The 18,527-nt window shown below is 36.5% G+C and overlaps 1 protein-coding gene across 1 annotated transcript in view; it reads right to left on the reverse strand.

Annotated features, from left to right (window-relative positions):
* tenm1 (teneurin transmembrane protein 1) overlaps positions 1-18,527 on the reverse strand; it is a 900,581-nt gene that overhangs the window by 255,256 nt on the left and 626,798 nt on the right. The window contains 1 exon segment of the mRNA XM_051935222.1: positions 18,355-18,516. Within this exon segment, the coding sequence (XP_051791182.1) occupies positions 18,355-18,516 (162 nt within the window).

The following is an 18,527-nucleotide window of genomic DNA, read 5'->3' on the forward strand; positions in this document are numbered from 1 at the left end:
CCGCAGAAACCCGCAAAGCAGCGAAAAATCCGCGATATATATTTAAATATGCTTACATATAAAATCCGCGATGGAGTGAAGCCGCGAAAGGCGAAGCGCGATATAGCGAGGGATTACTGTAATCATAAAATGAGCTAGATCTAAATTATCACTATGATTGCTTGATTCATTAGCAAGAATTAAGAACCTGGGGCCTCATGCATAAACGGTGCATACACAGAAAAATGTTGCGTATGCCCATTTCCATACTCACATCGAGATGTATAAAAACTAAACTTGGCATAATGCTACACACATTTTCACGGCAGCCTTAGACCATGTGTGCACATTTTTCTGCTTGGTTTGTAAATGGGCCACACCCAGCATCAAAACAATATTACTGTTTCTGTGTGGTCTCCCCTTTCCTTTTTTAGATTCACATCCATGATACAGGCTTTATCAAATACACTGAAAATTAATTGCATATTGTTTACATATTTAAAGCACTTGATTGTAATCAATCTGTAACAAAATGATGGTGCATGGAATGGCCAGATTATTCCAACTGCCATAGCTGCTTTAGCTTTGTTAGAAGACATCACAAATGGGAGAATCAGAATAGAGTGCATATTTAAAGATCATACTGATTACTTGTCCCATGATGATCACTAGCTTCTAAGTTGATTTCGATTTCCAAAAGCTATCCCCCAGGAGCTCTGTGCTGAGCTGGGGCTGGTGTTACAAAGGAATTGTGCTCTACCTCAGCGGTTCTCAAACTGTGGGGGGGGGGGGGGGGGGTATGGCGCTGAAGCTGTACAAGGGGATCGTCGAATAAATGAACAAGACATCAAAATTAATTTTTTACTTTTTTATTTCAAATTTAAATTTGCAAGCATATAATCACAACAAATGCATTATAACTAAAATTAAAATAAAACATTTCTAAGTCATAGATCTAATGACCACGAGCAGCGCCGCTGCCGTTGCTTTTATAGTCGCGTATTTTCAATCCAGAAAGTTCGAGACGTATTGGTATCTATCGTGAACATTTGGGTAACAGTAGATCAGGTGATAATGCGACGCGACTGCACCACATTGGCAGCGTAGCCAATATTGCCGAATTGAGTTAAATAATTTACTGCGTATTGAGTTATTTTCATGACAAAACTTAACAGCAGTATAATATTTGTCGGACGAAAATATGTTTGTCTTGTGCAGATTGACATCATTTGTGTCCTCGTTTATGAGATTTTTAAAAATTGAAACATAATTTAATCATTTCTTTACATAAAAAAAATAATTAAACAAGAATAAATAATTTATTTTTTGTTTTGGGGATAAGAATTACTACCAAAAAACACACACTAGGCATTTTAACAGTTATTAAAGAACTTTAAAAAAAATAAATTGCAAATATTTAATCGAAGTTAGCCGAACACATGCAAATCTTATGGATGTAAAAATGATAGGATACCACAACACCACACGAGTATCATACCTTTGTTAGTTGTATCATGGGTTATTCTCATCTATCTTATATTATGCAGGGAGCGCAGAATTATTCCAGGTAGAAAAGGGGGGGGCACGAAATACGAAAGTTTGAGAACCGCTGCTCTACCTACTCCTTTGCAAGTTCTGTCCACCTTTGGGTTTTTAGCCACAGGAGCTTTTTGATGTGAACTGGCTGACCAGTTGGGTATTTTTCAATCATCTGAGTTGTGTCATGCCAGCTATATGGGATGGTATCATCTGCTTGTTATCCAGATAGATAAGATTTCCTTACACTGTGGCTGAATGGGCAATCACCAAAATGCAATTCGCAACAACGTCTTTTTCCAAATGTAATCAGAGCGATCGACTGCATAAACTTTTCTATAAAGGCTCCTTAAGAAAATGAATTTACTCATTTAAACAGAAATCGTTTCCACTCTATTAATGTAAAAATTATCTGTGACTCAAAAATGCATCTCATTAATGTTGTGGTGAGATATATGTGTCTCACCAATAACTGTAGCAGCTCACTGCTCAATGTAAGCCCCAGAATTCTTCCAATTCCTCCAGTGGTGCTGACACTCAAATGGTGGGCTGCAACTAGACTTTTCACATCCAATTAGATATCTGACCACTTCTTTTTTATTTCGGACACTTGTATGACATTCTGAAGTTGAACTTTTGAGTGCCTCCATCACGCTGTACCATTCCATCAATTTCCTTTTGTTGCTTATACTACTGCTTAAGCCACCAAATATTATGTTTTTCCTAGCCTCCATTTCACATTCACTGAAATTCTTCTTTTTTATATACTGTATGCTTTTGCCATTGTCTTTTAATTAAACACTGAATGGAAGGGACTATTTATATTGATTTGCATATTGAAATAGGCCAAATTGTGGGGGGAGTCGGGGTGGGGCTGTAGGCACGTGCACATGTATTAAAATTCACACTAATTGGAATTTATAAAGGGAAAGTGCATTGAACTTTGCTTATGTACAGTTTTATGTATCTGAATTTTTTTATGTGTATGCACATTTCTAGTTTTGTTTGTATGCCAGTTTTTAGTGTGAATTCTGAGCAAAGCATTATGCATGAGGCTCCCAGGAGTTTGAAATAAGGACAAAATATATCATAAAAGAGAGTGATTTAGAGTGGGAGAAGAGAAAGTCACCTAACTGCCCCTCTGCTAGACAGGCACATACTCAGCCACGTCCGTAGTGCCACCGACACTACTCAGGCCAAATTGTTAACATCATAGAGGAATTTCACTTATATAAGTCACTTTGGAGCAACCACACCCAGTCATGCAAGCCATGTTCTGTCAAAACAGAATGGCGGATTAAGAAATGTATATTTTGCATTTTATTAATCTAAATGTTCACAGTAATATATGGACTTAGATATAAATACAAGTTTATTCAAAATGAAACTGCAAAATATCGAAAAGAAGTGGTTTATAAATCACCAGGATTGTCTATAATCTTATGTTTTTGGACTGCTTGTTGAATATTTACATGCACTGTTTGTCAACCAATCCTTTTTTTCATCAGCTGGTGTTAATTTTTATTTTATATTATGCTATTTGTTTGAATATAGGCAACCCATCGGTTCAATGTGAACTTTTACCTGTGAGTCAGGTCTTGGTAAACTAGCAGGCTCCCTTAATGTTTCTGTTTTGTAACAGTGGGGAAGGCAGTTTGAAGTTGGTGGAGAGTGTGTAACAGAAGAAGCTGCAAGCTCCATGTTTTTTGCCTCTTGTCTGATACTCTTCTCCATATATACTTGTATATAACTGCTCAGTATGGAATAAGTTCCCCAGGGGGAGTAGGGTAACCTTTGGCCCCAAAAGAAAATGTCAGTGACCTAACTCTATGTGAGGAACAACTTTGCATGCCTGTTGTCATTTATGTGAGCCTAGCAATCACCTTCATGGCTTAAATAAAGAAAGCAATACCAGCCCAGAATAAAAAGAGTTGTTGTTTGCTAACTTATTTTTCTTCCATCTGCAGTACTGAGAAGAACCCCTAATGGCAAATGATGCCAACTATGAATCCCGGAGATCGAATAAAATGAGTTGTGTCCAGAGTGTAAGGGTTCACTTTAATCCCAGATGTGGATGTGCATCCTGAAGCAAATTTGTTCCTACTAACATGTTCCTGTACAAATCGAAGGCTGAATTGATCGATTTTATTTTCTTTAGCTAGTAGTGATACTTTTGTTTTGTTAACATTAAACAGGATTGCCCAACTGGCTCCCCAGCATTTATTGTGGGCTTCACTATTACTGACCAGGACACTGCGCTAGGTCCCAAAAATGCCGCCCTAGGCACTTCCCTAATAAAGCGCATATGCAGTCAAAATTCCCAGTAGAAAATAACTTTGGAACCTATGGTTTTCCCCTTACATTGGAAAATTTTGCAGACAGCTGTATGGATGTGCATACTAGATGAACACACAAACACACACTCAGCTTTACACAGTATTTTAGACATACAGCAGAGTTATGTGGAATTTAGAAAACTTATTTTAATATGAGAGAACAGCTTTACCAGAGTGAATCCGCAAAGGAAAAAAGTTTTAAAAAATAATAAAAAAGCTAGAACATATGGTTTGGGTAGTAACAACCAAAACATATTTATAACTTTACTTTTCCCAATGGAATTAACTTTTACCCATCTCCTTTTCTTGCAGTATAGTTTTGCTTTTTTGGGGGGGTCACCTCCTACCCACCTCCTTCATAGCCTTGTTTTTGCTTTCTGTCAGCAGTCTGAGTTGAACATTCAAACATTTTTTGACAAGAACAGGCTATTCATATCATAGCTTGTCTTCTTTTGTTCCAAGACTTTTATTATCTCCATGCTACATTCAACTACACTAACTTTGGAAAATATTCTGTTTATCCATGAGAAAGTTTTCTTCATATACAGGACTTTCCCCCACTGTAATGCTTTGTATAATGTGCTTTTTGCAATTCAGAGCCTGGCTCAGCCTATCCCAGCCACCTCAGGAATAATGCAGGAACCAACCCTGGATAGGTAAAAGGTCAGTTGTAGGGCACACTCATTTAAACTGTACCAGTTTATATGTGCTAATGAATTTATAATTATAACATAAATCTTTGGGATGTGAAAGGAATCTGAAGTACCCTGAGACAATCCTGCATTGACAGGGACAAATCTTGTAAACTGTTTAATAACGGTAGCCAGTCAAGATTCAAGACTTGTCTCCTGGGTCTGTGTGATGCTACTATGCAATGTTACATCCTAACAATTAAGTATCTTTTATACAGTGTGTGTCACTGTTTTCACATTAAAGAATAAACTTTATACTGACAGTTTACATCTACAGTGCTTACTTATTTTAAACATTTCCTTAATATCTGTTTAAGATGAATATTCAACCTTTTCTATCTTTCCTCTCAGTTCAGATCCCATAGTCATCAAAGAAATCTTGTAGCTGTTTTCTTCACTGTCTCTGGCTTTGATACAGTATGTTCTTCTTTTGATAAGGTGACTAAAACAACACCCAATATTCCAAATGTTGCCTCTCATATGCATCGCTTCTCAAGAATAATCTCTCTTGTCCTTCAGTCCCAACATCCTATTAGTCTTTTAAATGATTTCAATACACTGTCTAGTTGGGGACTTTGCCAAATCCATTGAATTTCCTCATCCCCTTTGCAAAGAGTATTTTCTAGCTTTAGGTCCCTTACCAAACAATTTTCCATATAATATAAGACAATTTCTGCCCATCCAACAGTTACACTTTGTTGCATTTTTAAATCCAACAGATGGTGCATTGACACACATTAGCACTGTTGTTGACAATTCTATACCAAATCTATATATATAATTCACTAAGCAGCCGCCAGCGCAAGCAAGACACCCATGAAGCACGCAGGATGGAGCCACGCCCACCAACTCTAAGACCATTGGATACGACAACAACTCGCAGAGCCACGGCCACCAACTCGGATGCAGCAACTCACAAAACACGGCGTCATTTGCGTTTGTCTCTGCTACAGTCCACATGCACCTCTGAGCCACGATGACTTTTCATTATTCTTTTTGGTTATGACGCACGACCGCGTCCACCATCGCAAACTGTTTTACACGCCATGGTCTTAGAGTTGTGTGGGTCTCTGTGAGTTGCTCTTGCTCCTCCATTTTTGGTTATCTTGAAACTAATACTGTTTTTCTTCTTGTGTTTTTTAGAGGATTCTGTGCAGCTATAGAGTAGGTAATGACTTTGAGAGTAGCTAACATATTTTTACATAACATAGGGGGCTGGTGCTAGAAAGTTCTCTCTGATATTTCTTAAGTGATTGGGCCAGACCATTTTAGTTTAATATTCTTTATGGTTTTTAACATGTTGTTCCATTAAGTCTATATTACACACTTAAATACATAAATGAACTAGCAAAATACCCGCGCTTCGCAGCGGAGAAGTAGTGTGTTAAAGAGGTTATGAAAAAGAAAAGGAAACATTTTAAAAATAACGTAACATGATTGTCAATGTAATTGTGTTGTCATTGTTATGAGTGTTGCTGTCATATATATATATATATATATATATATATATATATATATATATACACACAGACACACATAAATATATATATATATACATATATATGTATATATATGTTTATACATGTTTATATACATATCTACATATACACATATATATATATATATATAATATATATATATATATATATATATATCTATATATATATATATATATATATATATATATATATATATATATATACATATACACATCCACATATATACATATATATATATATATACACATATCAACATATATATACACATACATACACACACATACATACACACACACATATACATATATACATATACACATACATACATACACATACATATATATATACACACACACATACATACATACACACATATATATATATATATATATATATATATATATATATATATATATATACTAGCAAAATACCCGCGCTTCGCAGCGGAGAAGTAGTGTGTTAAAGAGGTAATGAAAAAGTAAAGGAAACATTTTAAAAATAACGTAACATGATTGTCAATGTAATTGTGTTGTCATTGTTATGAGTGTTGCTGTCATATATATATACATATACACATATACACACACATATACACACATATACAGATATATTATATATACATATACACATATATTTTTTATATATATATTTTATATATATATATATATATATATATATATATATAAAAAATATATATATATATATATATATATATATATATATATATAAAAACATACATACATACATACATACATATACACACATAGATTCACTTACAATAACATAGAAATCAATATAAACAACATTAACATCATTATCATATGAGAATATGAAGTAATATATAAGAAGCACATTTCATATAAATATAAATTATTAAACAGTAAAATCTTCTTCTATAATTTGCTACCGTGGCTTTTTCGTTGGTCTGTCCAGGATTTTAAATCACCTGTAGCTTGCAAACCGTTTCACCTATTGACTTGAAATCTGGTACACATATAATACGTCACGTCTGCTATCCGCTTTATGGGTGATGATTGTATTACTCTTTTTATGTTTATTTTATTTTAGAATCAACTCCTATCTGCGCACACCAGGGTGGCCGTGGGCAGATGCGTATGGTGTATTCACTCCATGTTATCGTGCATTGCGCTGTCACTGGTATTTTGATAAAAGAATTTGAACAATATATAAGAAGCGTATAAATTATTAAACAGTAAAACATTAACATTTAAGAAGTAAAGTTACATTGAGTACTACTGCAGTGCCTTCGGGGTATACCTCATTTTTTGTTTGCCCATTACATGCTTAAATGTATACATTTTTGGGTGTACCTACCCGAGAACACGCGACATATAACCGAGCGTGGGAGAAGCATGGATTTTAAACACGCGTTGAGTTCATCTGCTGGTCTCCCTCGTGGAATAACTGGTAATGTTTGACTAAAATGTACAGCGAGTAAAACGACATTATATTTACATATCTACATATATATATATATACATATCTATATATATATATATACACATATATATATACATATCTACATATATATATATATATATATATATATATATATATATATATATATATATATATATATATATATATATATTACGATTGTTATAGTTCTCTTTGTATACCACGTTGTCAGTTCAGCACTCCGGTTGTAATATGACCAAGCTGTGCAAGCACACTCTTGAGAGTGCAACATATAGTTGTACAGGAGAAAAGCAATCTTGCCTCAAATCAATGGCAACCTTTTGTAGGTCTATGAACTTAATTTAAACTTTAGGTTTACATGGTGCTTTGTTTCCGACATGCTGAGTTCAGTCAGTTCACGTGAGCTGCTCTCTTGTGTGATGTTGCGATGTCCACGGCTTTATTTAATGTTAGCTAAGACCCGGCACTTAAAAGTTTCTCGCTACAGCAATTTTTAATCCGTTACAAAGTCATCCAAAGTCTCGTTTATACCTCGTGTCCTTCTCATTAAACTTGTATCTCGCGAATATGGTATTGCAAACGGCAGCGGGGAGCGTTTCTATAAACTTAATTTAATCTTACGGTTTACACCATGCTTCGCTTCTTATTGTTTCGCTGCTTCTCAATTGTGTAATGAATGTTTTCTTCAGCGCTCTTTGCTCTTTGCTCTTTACTGCGTTCACAGTCAGTTCACGTGATTACGTGGGAGGCGTGATGACGCGATACGCAACTCCGCCTCCCATGGCCAGTGAGCTGCAGTCCATTACAGTATATGGACAAAAAAGAGGTTCCAGTTATGACCGTTACGCTTTGAATTTCGAAATGAAACCTGCCTAACTTCTGTAATTAAGCTATAAGGAATGAGCCTGCCAAATTTCAGCCTTCCACCTACACGGGAAGTTGGAGAATTTGATGAGTCAGTCAGTCAGTCAGTCAGTGAGGGCTTTGCCTTTTGTTAGTATAGATGTAACTAATGCAAATCAAGTAAACCTAGATATTTAATAAGAAATATTACTAACTAAAACATTATATGATGGAAGAATTCTTTTGTTATAGCTTGTAACGAATGCATCTATGATGTCTCCCACCCCTTTTCCAGCTTGGACTGTATGTGACCACAGTCATCCATCAAGACCTTCATGGCTTGAATTGACAAGTCTGCATGGTCAACTGCGTCCATGTCCTGAATTTCTGTTAAAATTGCTTTAATATTAGTTTCATCATTGTTAGTAGAGTCCTCATTTATATCAGCAGATTGAAGATGACCACCTCTGATGGATATTTTCAATTTTGTCATTATTAAGTTCATGCCTTTTCATTGTAATGGTTTCCTAAATATATCCCAGCTTTCTGTTGATTGGAAGACCATTATGTAATCAAAGTTTATAACTAAAGAGGCTTTTAAACTAAAAGCTTTTTATTGATTCGTAACTTTTATTTTAAAAATGACGTCTCAGTAGTTTTTCCGACAAACAATTCTTGCTTTTATTTTATACTAGCTGTCCCCCATGGCTCCACCCGCATAGCAGTGAAACAGGACAAACTTTAAAAATCAATGAACAAACATGTATCGCTAGCTAAACGGAGTCTGGGTACTCTCCAAAATGTGGCGACAGGCAGACCGACTCGAACGGAGGCTGGCATGTGAGTGAGGAGGGCCCTGCCTGGTTCCCTACTCCTGACATCACACCTCCTGCTCCCCTCGGCCCGTAGCCTTGTCTCAGATTAGCGTGAATAAATCGCTCGATGATACTTAGTCACCAAATCAACTGAAATGCTCAAGCAAATTACAGAAAAAAATCTAAATCTGTTAAGTAGTTCTCTCGAGAAAAGCGGACAGACAGACAGACAGACATTGGATTTTATATATATAGAGATAATGTTTTATAGTGCAGTTGAGGCGTGGTTAGCAGCTTCTGGGGTATGGCTTAAGCCATAGTAAGCCATGCTCTGCCACTGCATTAATGAATTTAGCTAAAATCAAGATACATAGTCATGTTTATAGAATAATTGTTTTGATATTTCATAAATAAAAACACTGAAAGACAGAGAAAATGTATTTAGGGTCACAGTAGACTTATGTAAAAGCTTGTATAAGCTATCTAAACTACTGTGATCACTCTAACCAAGTGGAATGTGTTGGTAATTTCAGAAAACCCTAGTTTTGAGTAAACTGACTATAAGTTCATATGACTTTTATTTGGACTTCATGGTGCTCCTTTGACATTTCAACATTTGCACACCAAAGTTTAAGCTCATATTCAAAATATTTCTATGCATACATTAATCGTACTGCTATAAGCTAATGTCTAAAATTCCGAAACTGGAGATACAAGAACATCTCAGTTCTTTCTTCTAAGTGGCCGCATACTGAAGTTTTCCATATGAAGTAAACCTCACCAGAACAAACAAGAAATGTGTAATTCAGAGAAATACATATCTGTTACTGCTTTCATTGCATCATGAAAACTGGACCATATTCAAAACCACAAAATGAAACAGAATTCAGAATTATCAGATCTTTTCCCTAGTTGTTTATTCTTTGCTGTTCAAGCACAAGTCTTCCACAAAGGCCTTTAATTTGCTTTGATCTAAAGGTCGGACACTTCACCGTATAGCACAGCTGTGCAGACAGACATCATGGGCTATGCTTGCATCCATCATGTTGCCTGGTAACACGCTGCATTGAAGACAATAAAAATGGTGGCACCCATGAGGGAACAATAAAAATCCAAAACAAAAGAAATAAAAATTAATAACGCATTGGAACAAAACTGAAATGTCAGAAATTCAATACTAATGTATTCCTGACTATGTTGTCATTATAATAACTATGAAAAAAATAACAAATGGAAATAAGCAATTAATAACCCATGGAAACAAAAGAAAGCGTGAAAAAATCAACAATGTATTCCTTATAATTGTGAGGTGGTCTTTTTCAGATATATAAAAGGTATGCTATTGTTCCCTTTCCTTAGGAAATGTGATTTTACAAAGAGCTTTTACTCTGCAAACTGATGCCGCACAACATGGATCTCTAGCTGCATTCTCCTTAATTCTTGAGAGTGAGAAACTACTATTCGTGTATCAGAGCAGAAACTTGATTCCCAGGTGAGAATTAGTGTGATACAGGAAAATGAGCACTGATAATGTTCAGTGCTACTGGGTATGGTGCTTCATGCCCCCTTGCAGGCACTACATTGATACAATGATGAGAATGTCCATTTAAGCCTGTGCTTTCCATCTCTTCGGCCTTAATTCTGTGACCCTGTGTTATCTGGCAGATGAGGTGTTCTTTCATGCAGAGGCACTTATGTTGGTTGTGCATGCATTATCACCAATACCTCTGATGTTCTGCCCAAAAGGGGACGCTCGTGTTCTCCTGACTGCTCTGGAGCTTTGAATATTGGCCCTGGACCATTTCTTCAACACCATACTCGAAGATGCAGTCAGAGAAGTTTTAGTATGACAAAGAAGACCCCTTTTATCTTTAAAGGCAGATACAAATATTATTAATGCCTTACAAAATCCAAACATTCACAGCTCACCATTGCATCCAATGGCAGGGTCAGAAGAATCTGGGTTTGAGGATTATTCCCCTTTGATGTATCATGGCATCTCAGAGTGGAATTGAACTGAAGAATTAATTCTGTTTGGACTTTGTAAACGGAGTGCTTAAGGTAGTCATGAGGCCAAAGAAAATCAATATTTTGATGTATTTTTTAACAAAATAATTATATTGGTTCTATGGACACAACCCAATAAAATAACGATAATCAGCTGTATTATTTCTCTCCACATGATGGTTAAAGGAATCAAAGTGGAAAGGTCCTGCTGTTTTTATCCAAGCTCAGTCAATGACTCCTAGAATACTGTCTGCCCTGTGCAAAGTGGTTCAGGACATTCCCATCATTTTTTGCAGTTCTGAATGAGGATTACCAGGAATCATAACTGAAATGACAAGAAGATGCATGGAAAATAGGGTTATATTGGAAGTGGCAGGTCTTGATGCAAAGTGAAAAATCTTATCTCTGTCAAGTGCTTTGGGATCCCTTTGGGGATGAAAGTTGCTAGGTAATTGGAAACATTATTATTATTCATTAGCTTTTAAATATGCCACTCTCATTACTAAGCAGTAAATGTGTGTAAGATGCGCTGGTAGATGTGACCACAGAATCATTTTTTTCTGTTGTCTAGGAGACTATTATGGTGTATAGAGCTGCTACAGCTGTTAGTCAATACCAACAGAAGCAAATGATAGAAGCAGTTGAGGATGATGATAATTTGCATTAGTCATTTGTTGTTTTTTATTTCTTTTCATAAGCCAAACTATTCATGTCACAACTAAATTAGTAAACATATTTCAGGATTCTAGGCAAGTGGAAATAGCAGCTTGGGTGGAAAACAAGTCTCATGGTTAAATGTAAAAAGACAATATGCCAGACATGATTTGCCACTTGATGTATCTACAAACACTGAAGCTGAGCTGTGACAAGGTACAGAATAACAGTCGTCTCATTAGAAGTGACCTGAAATGGGTAAATTTCATGCAAGGCAAATACCAGAAGGATGCCTGATGCAGTCTTTTCACTAGCTGAGGATTCAACAGTCGATAAAGGATGAAGTGTGTCTTTCTTTCTGAAATGATAGAACAGGACTGCCACCCGAGACACAGTCTCTCGTTTTAGACTAATGCAGAGGTGGCCTCTTATTCAAGGCATTTCACCCATGAACACAGTCTATCATTAGAAGTCTTATACTATACAAGGCTTATCATCCACACCAGAGGTTATCCTGCAAAGAGTTAATCAATCTGGGGTGCGATTCTAGGAAGTGATTAAAAAGCAGTCTCTTCGCCTGCTTTAATTAACTGCCTACAGTGCTTATCATCATTAATTTGAGTTCTCGGCCAATATAAAATAAAATGATTTGGCAGCATTATATTCCCAGTGTGAAGCAAGCAGTGTTATAAATTGTGTTAATCCCTCAGTTAAAAAGTGATTTTTTTTCCTTCTTTGGTTTGGCAATCTAAAAGATGGAAGTGCCAGACAGGTTGCAATCATGATATTCCTTAAGATAAATCTTGACAAAGAAACAAAAGGGTGCACCTTTATCAGCATCAAGAAATTCATGACTGGGACTGTCACTTGTTTTTGATTTGCCATGCTGTATTAACAGGTTGTACTGTATTTACATTTAGTTGTTAATGCAGTGTCAAAATCATCGAGTGTTGTTACTTGGTGACCCAGCTAAGCTACATAACCAGCATAAAAGTGAATGGACAGAAGGTGAAGGGTTTCCATTCAGGAGGGATAACTTACTATGGTAGGCTAAGAGGCAGAAAATCAGGCCAGGAACAGAGAGAGTCCATCTTACCTGGCATAACTCAGTGCACATCATGCTGGTCTAAACTGATTGCTACTAGCAGGTAGATATAATCAGGACTCCAGAGTTTAATGTGGGAAGTTATGAGGGCTTCAAGTGAAGGCAGGCTACCAGGTAAGAACCTGATGAGTACTATTGGCATTCTACTGGAAACTGGCAAGTGCATGCAGCCCAAGAGCAGTTGTGGAATAAAGAAATGTGCAGGCACAAGCCTTGAAATTGTATTATTCAGTAAAATTAATGGACAACCAATCTATCCATCTACTATATAATTATATTCTAACGTCTGTGTCTCCTGTCCTTCTGAGCAATCTCATTGGTTAGCCTGGCGAAAGAGGAAGTGCGAGTGTGAGACACACAAGGAGGAGTAAAAGCGTATGAGGCAAGCTGTGAGAGAGACGCCGTCAAAGATGGGACGTGCAAAACTGGAGAGGAGGTGGGAAAGGTGCGCTGAAAATAATGACAGAGTCTGAGAAGGAGGCTTTACGGGAATGCACTCGAGAAAGGGTAAAGAGATATTTACACACACACAAATACAGAGGAAAGGCACTGACTATGTAAACTATGCGACTCTAAATGTTAACATTTAACATTATACATAGTTATTGTCTGTTTTTCACCTGCATTATTATCATTCTTTAATTTAATATTATTTATTGTATCAGTATGCTGCTGCTGAAGAATGTGAATTTCCCATTGGGATTAATAAAGTATCTATCTATCTATCTATCTATCTATCTATCTATCTATCTATCTATCTATCTATCTATCTATCTATCTATCTATCTATCTATCTATCTATCTATCTATCTATCTATCTATCTATCTATCTATCTATCTATCTATCTATCTATCTATGAAGATGTGCATAGAGCAAGAGATAGCAAATATTTTTAACTTCTTCAATTACCTGTCTTCGACTGCTACCATAGTTTTATAGAAAATATAATTTCTAGCAGGCACTAATTATTCATGTTGAAAACATGCAGCAGGATCTTTCCCATCTGATGTTTGCACATTCTTTTGTGCTGATTTACCTCAATGGTAGCGGGTTAAGTTGATTTTCAATTGTCCAAATAGGTCTTCTGTGAATCCTGGGTAAGTGCGTGTGTGTTGTGGTGGCGGCCCTGTGACATGTTGGCACCCTATCCTGGGTTGTTTTGGAAAAAGGGTCCCCTAACTGTAACCCTGATTTGGATTAAGTGAGTTTGAGAAAAATGCTAGGCTTTGCTGATATTCACCCTGTGCAAGAAATCAAGACAGTTATCAGAAATGGGCCTCCTAGCTCTGCAAATACCACAAAATGTTACGAAAACATGGCAGAAATACTGAGAAATTAAATGTGTGTGATTAATAAAATGTGTTGAGAGGATAAGATAAGTAACTAAATAAATAGATAAAATAAAATTATGGCAGGTCAACTTAAATATTTTATAAAAAGAGATAATGCCAATTTTGTTCTTGTTATAGATATAATGCATACTTCATTTTGGAAAACAAAAACGGGGCTAACTTTAATTTTATACTTTTGTTAAAACAGTACTGAGGTGATATGAATTATAATGATGAATATATCACAGTAGTGTAGATGCTATGGTTTAATTGCCAGGTTCTGCATGCCCTGTTACTTTTATGCATTAATGATGCGGTTATTCTCAATTGGTTTTGTGGTGTTTTGTCTCATTTTTTTTAAGTCTTTAACCTGTAATTCAAACAAAAAGCAAGAACATTAAGGTCTGGAAATGAGCAAGAAATAAAAAAAATGTTAGGCTGACATTTCTTTTTGGTATAATATTTAAAATCTGGAGAATTTGGGCACATATTACTCCTTCATGGCCCTAAGTAATGCTCTCACAGACAATTTGGAATTCAGTTTCTTGTTGGCAGAGGATGACGTCCATTCTTCTAATTATTATCTGCAAATGCTTTGTTCAATATAGAACAATAACAGAAACAGCAGATTAATACAAACATTTCATTTTATTAGCAAAGTACTTTTATTTAAGACACCCCTAAGATTTAATACAGCTGAGCTACTGTAGCGTCATATTCGAGCAAATAGGCTTCTCATTATTGGGGACAAAACAGTTGCAGAAAACTTGGAACATTAAAGCCAAGTTGTGAAAAAAGGGAACCAAATTAAAAACTAGCCATTTAGTATATGTTCAGCAAAAACTATCTGGCCAACAAGTTTAATATATAAACACTTCTTTCAGTGATCAGGGCCAGACATTCAAACAGCCTTTAACACCAGGTGTCTTTAATGAGATGGCATTGGTGTGCTTGTCCAATATCGGGAGATGGACGCACACATACTGTACACACTCACCTCCACTCGTTCACAATGGGACAAGTTAGTCACATCATTTGGATGGGGATGGAAATCAGAGTGCCTGGAATAAAGCCCATGTGAACATCACAAAACTGTCCTTTTGGTCTATTAGTGTGCTATGCATAAATAGCATTTAGACCTGTGCCATTTTCCTTTTCAGTCCTCTGATCTACTTATATCACTTTCAAGATTGCAAAAGAGTGTATGTTGATGTGTAAAAAAATGTTTAAACTTTAGATATTATGAAGCTCAAGTAAACAAGAAGGTAAATCACGCATAATGTACAGTGTGTATATACTATGGCAGTGGACCCTTTATTTGGAGTCAACTTTGCAAAGGAGGCAGAGGCTACTTTTAATTGTCACATAGTAAATGAAAAGCATAAATCAGCATTCCTTGTTTTGAAATGTATGTTTAAAGTAAGACTACCCTAAGCGGCTTTCTTGTTCACTTTTGAAAACTAAAACTTCAGTCCCAGGGCTGGGATTTGAACCAGGCATCTTCTGGAGCTGTGAACCATAGATGAGGGTGTTTTGTTCAGACAGTTATTCTCACCCCTATTCCCTATGATGGCAGACAATTACCCCAGCAGTTAAACGCAAGTCTGCAGCCTCTTGTTGGAGTTTGTTCAACCGGTGTGACCATGTCCTGGTCTCACTGTGCCCCTCTTCAGTGAGACTGCCATTACTGCTTGCCTTTTTAGTCTCCTGTTTAATTGTATAAAAGCATGCTGGGTTTCAGAGGACACTACTGGTGGGATTGACTTCAGCTCTTTAATATCCCTTATACTGTACAGTAGACAGAAAGCTGGATTCATAAAATGGACTAAAGAAAAGATTGAAAAGAAAATGGAAGTTTGGGTTTTATTAATTTAATTCATGTATTGTCACATATACTAAATTTCGTAGTTTCTTATCATTCCAACATGCAATATTTCTCCACACTTTGGCCCCATAATTTCAAGTACATTTACATGAGCTGTACATTTACTAGCCCTGAAGCCATTGTTTCTAGGCAGGCACCAACCCCTGTGTTATAAGAGTAAATTTAGTTTATTATTTAACATTTTCTAGATCAGTGGCCCTGGGGACCCCTTGTAGCTGCAGATTTTTGTTCCAACCATCTTCCTTTTTTCATTGGGCTCCTGGCCTAATTAAGTGAGCCATTATTTCCTAGTTTCTGTGTTTTGGAGTCAATGCAGAAATTACAAAACTATGTTTGGTCATTTTTTATTAAAATGTACTAAGCAGTTATATGGGAAATATGTAGTTGTTTTTAACTTGTTAACAGTACTTTCATCCTGATTTTCATTCTGGTTATTTAATTGATTTTTTACTAATTAGCAGGTCTGACTCTGAAGTAGTTGCAGCTTTCACTATCCTAAGTGTCTGCTCTGCTTGTTCTTAATTGTCACTATTAGGGTCAAATGAAGGGAGCAAACTACACAGAAAAAGTGGGAAAATAATAGGAAAACAACAAAAGAGAGTTAACGATTTAAAGCTTTAGAAGAAAAAATAAACAGAAATATTTCTAAATCTATATATAAAAGCCAAATACCACTGACTCACTCATCATGAAATATCCCGAACCATGAGGACTCGGGACTTGAAATTTGAAATTTAGGTTACCCTTGGCCCATAGGTGCTCACTAAGAAATGGTTTTAGAAATTTTATGGTCCAAGCATGAAATTTTTTATAGTTTTTTAGACCTGTTTGTATGTCTGTCCACTTTTCACGAGAAAGCTACTTAACAGATTTAGATTGGGTTTTTTTTCTATAATTTGCTTGAACATTCCGTTGATTTTACGACTTTCTCATCGCGCTAAGTATCATAGGTTGCTTGCGGTACCGATTTATTAGTGTGAATCCGAAAGAGAGATTCATCAGGCTGCGGGGAGGGGGAGCCGGGCCCTCCTCACTCATGTGTCTGCCTCGGGGCGTAACCTTAACTCCGCTTAGTTAGAGAACTAATGAGAGAACTACTTAACAGATTTAGATCTTTTTTTCTATAATTTGCTTGAACATTCTGGTTGATTTTGTGACTTCTCTCATTGCGCTAAGAATCATAGTTCGCTTGCAGGCGCGATATATTCGCGCTAATCCGAGACAGAGACTGCAGGCCGAGGGGAGGTGGATGCGTGACGTCAGGAGTAGAGAGCTGGGCTGGGCCCTCCTCACTGTCCTGTTTCACTAATATGCGGGTGAAGGGATGGCTAGTGTCTTATAAATGTAAAAACTGTACTGTTGTGAGTTTCTTAATGCAGAATAAGAGAAGAGAAAAAAGACCTGCTAATTAAATGAGATCAATTGTTATTGATTATTATCTCTGATTGTGAATCTGGTTGGAACAAAGGACCGAGGATCCCAGGACCGAGTTTGGGAACTACAGTTCTAGAGTACTAGCATACACATTATTTAAATGCATGAAAGCCTTTGTAAAGAGTTCTGTAATGTACACAGTGAAAGATCTGTCTATCCATGTTCTGAATCCAGTTTTTTCATTACAAGGTTGCAGGAAGTTTAAGCCCATTCTGACAGAACTGTAACAAGCCAGCACACTACAGTACGCATATCCACATTTACTCTACTCATGCAGCATTAATTTAGAGACAATGTTTAAACTAACAATGCCCACCTTTAGGAAATTGTATAGAACATAGGGAGAATGTGTAAAATCCAGACAAATAGAGCCTGGGCCAAGATTTGAACTTGTACCCCTGTGCTGACCTGGAAAGTAAAATTCTACACTAAAATAAGGATTGTGTGTCATTATTAGCATTGAGTTCATTTTAATTCATATATCCATGACTTTTAATATATATTCTGGTTTCCTCACACTTCTCCAAATATCATTGGCATCTATAAATCCCATATGAAGTGCCTTATGGTGCACTGTCGACACTCTCCAGTTGCTTCCTACCTTTAACATAATGCTGTCATTACAGATTTTGACTACTGACAGCTCCTCTAAGGGACGAAGCAGGTTTAGATAAACTGGATTTGTATTTACACTCCCAAACATTTCACCAATCTCCTGGTGGCTTCTCTCAAACCATCAGACTAATAGGACACATTCATATTCAGAATTTGCTCTAAATAAAACAGATGGCTCTTACCTGTTTTGTCGCTGCTGTCTGGCTTGTCAGAACCTAGTCCGCCATCTGGAGGAAATGTGGTCTGTGAACCTTCAGAGCCTTTGGCAAGTTTGCTGACTCCATTCTCATACAGCTGTCCATCCACAGGTTGCAGGTGCCATGTAAGGCCAAACAAATGCACTGCTGCAAAAAAG

This window comes from Erpetoichthys calabaricus, chromosome 12 (genome assembly GCF_900747795.2).
Source record: "Erpetoichthys calabaricus chromosome 12, fErpCal1.3, whole genome shotgun sequence".
NCBI classification, from domain to species: domain Eukaryota; kingdom Metazoa; phylum Chordata; class Cladistia; order Polypteriformes; family Polypteridae; genus Erpetoichthys; species Erpetoichthys calabaricus.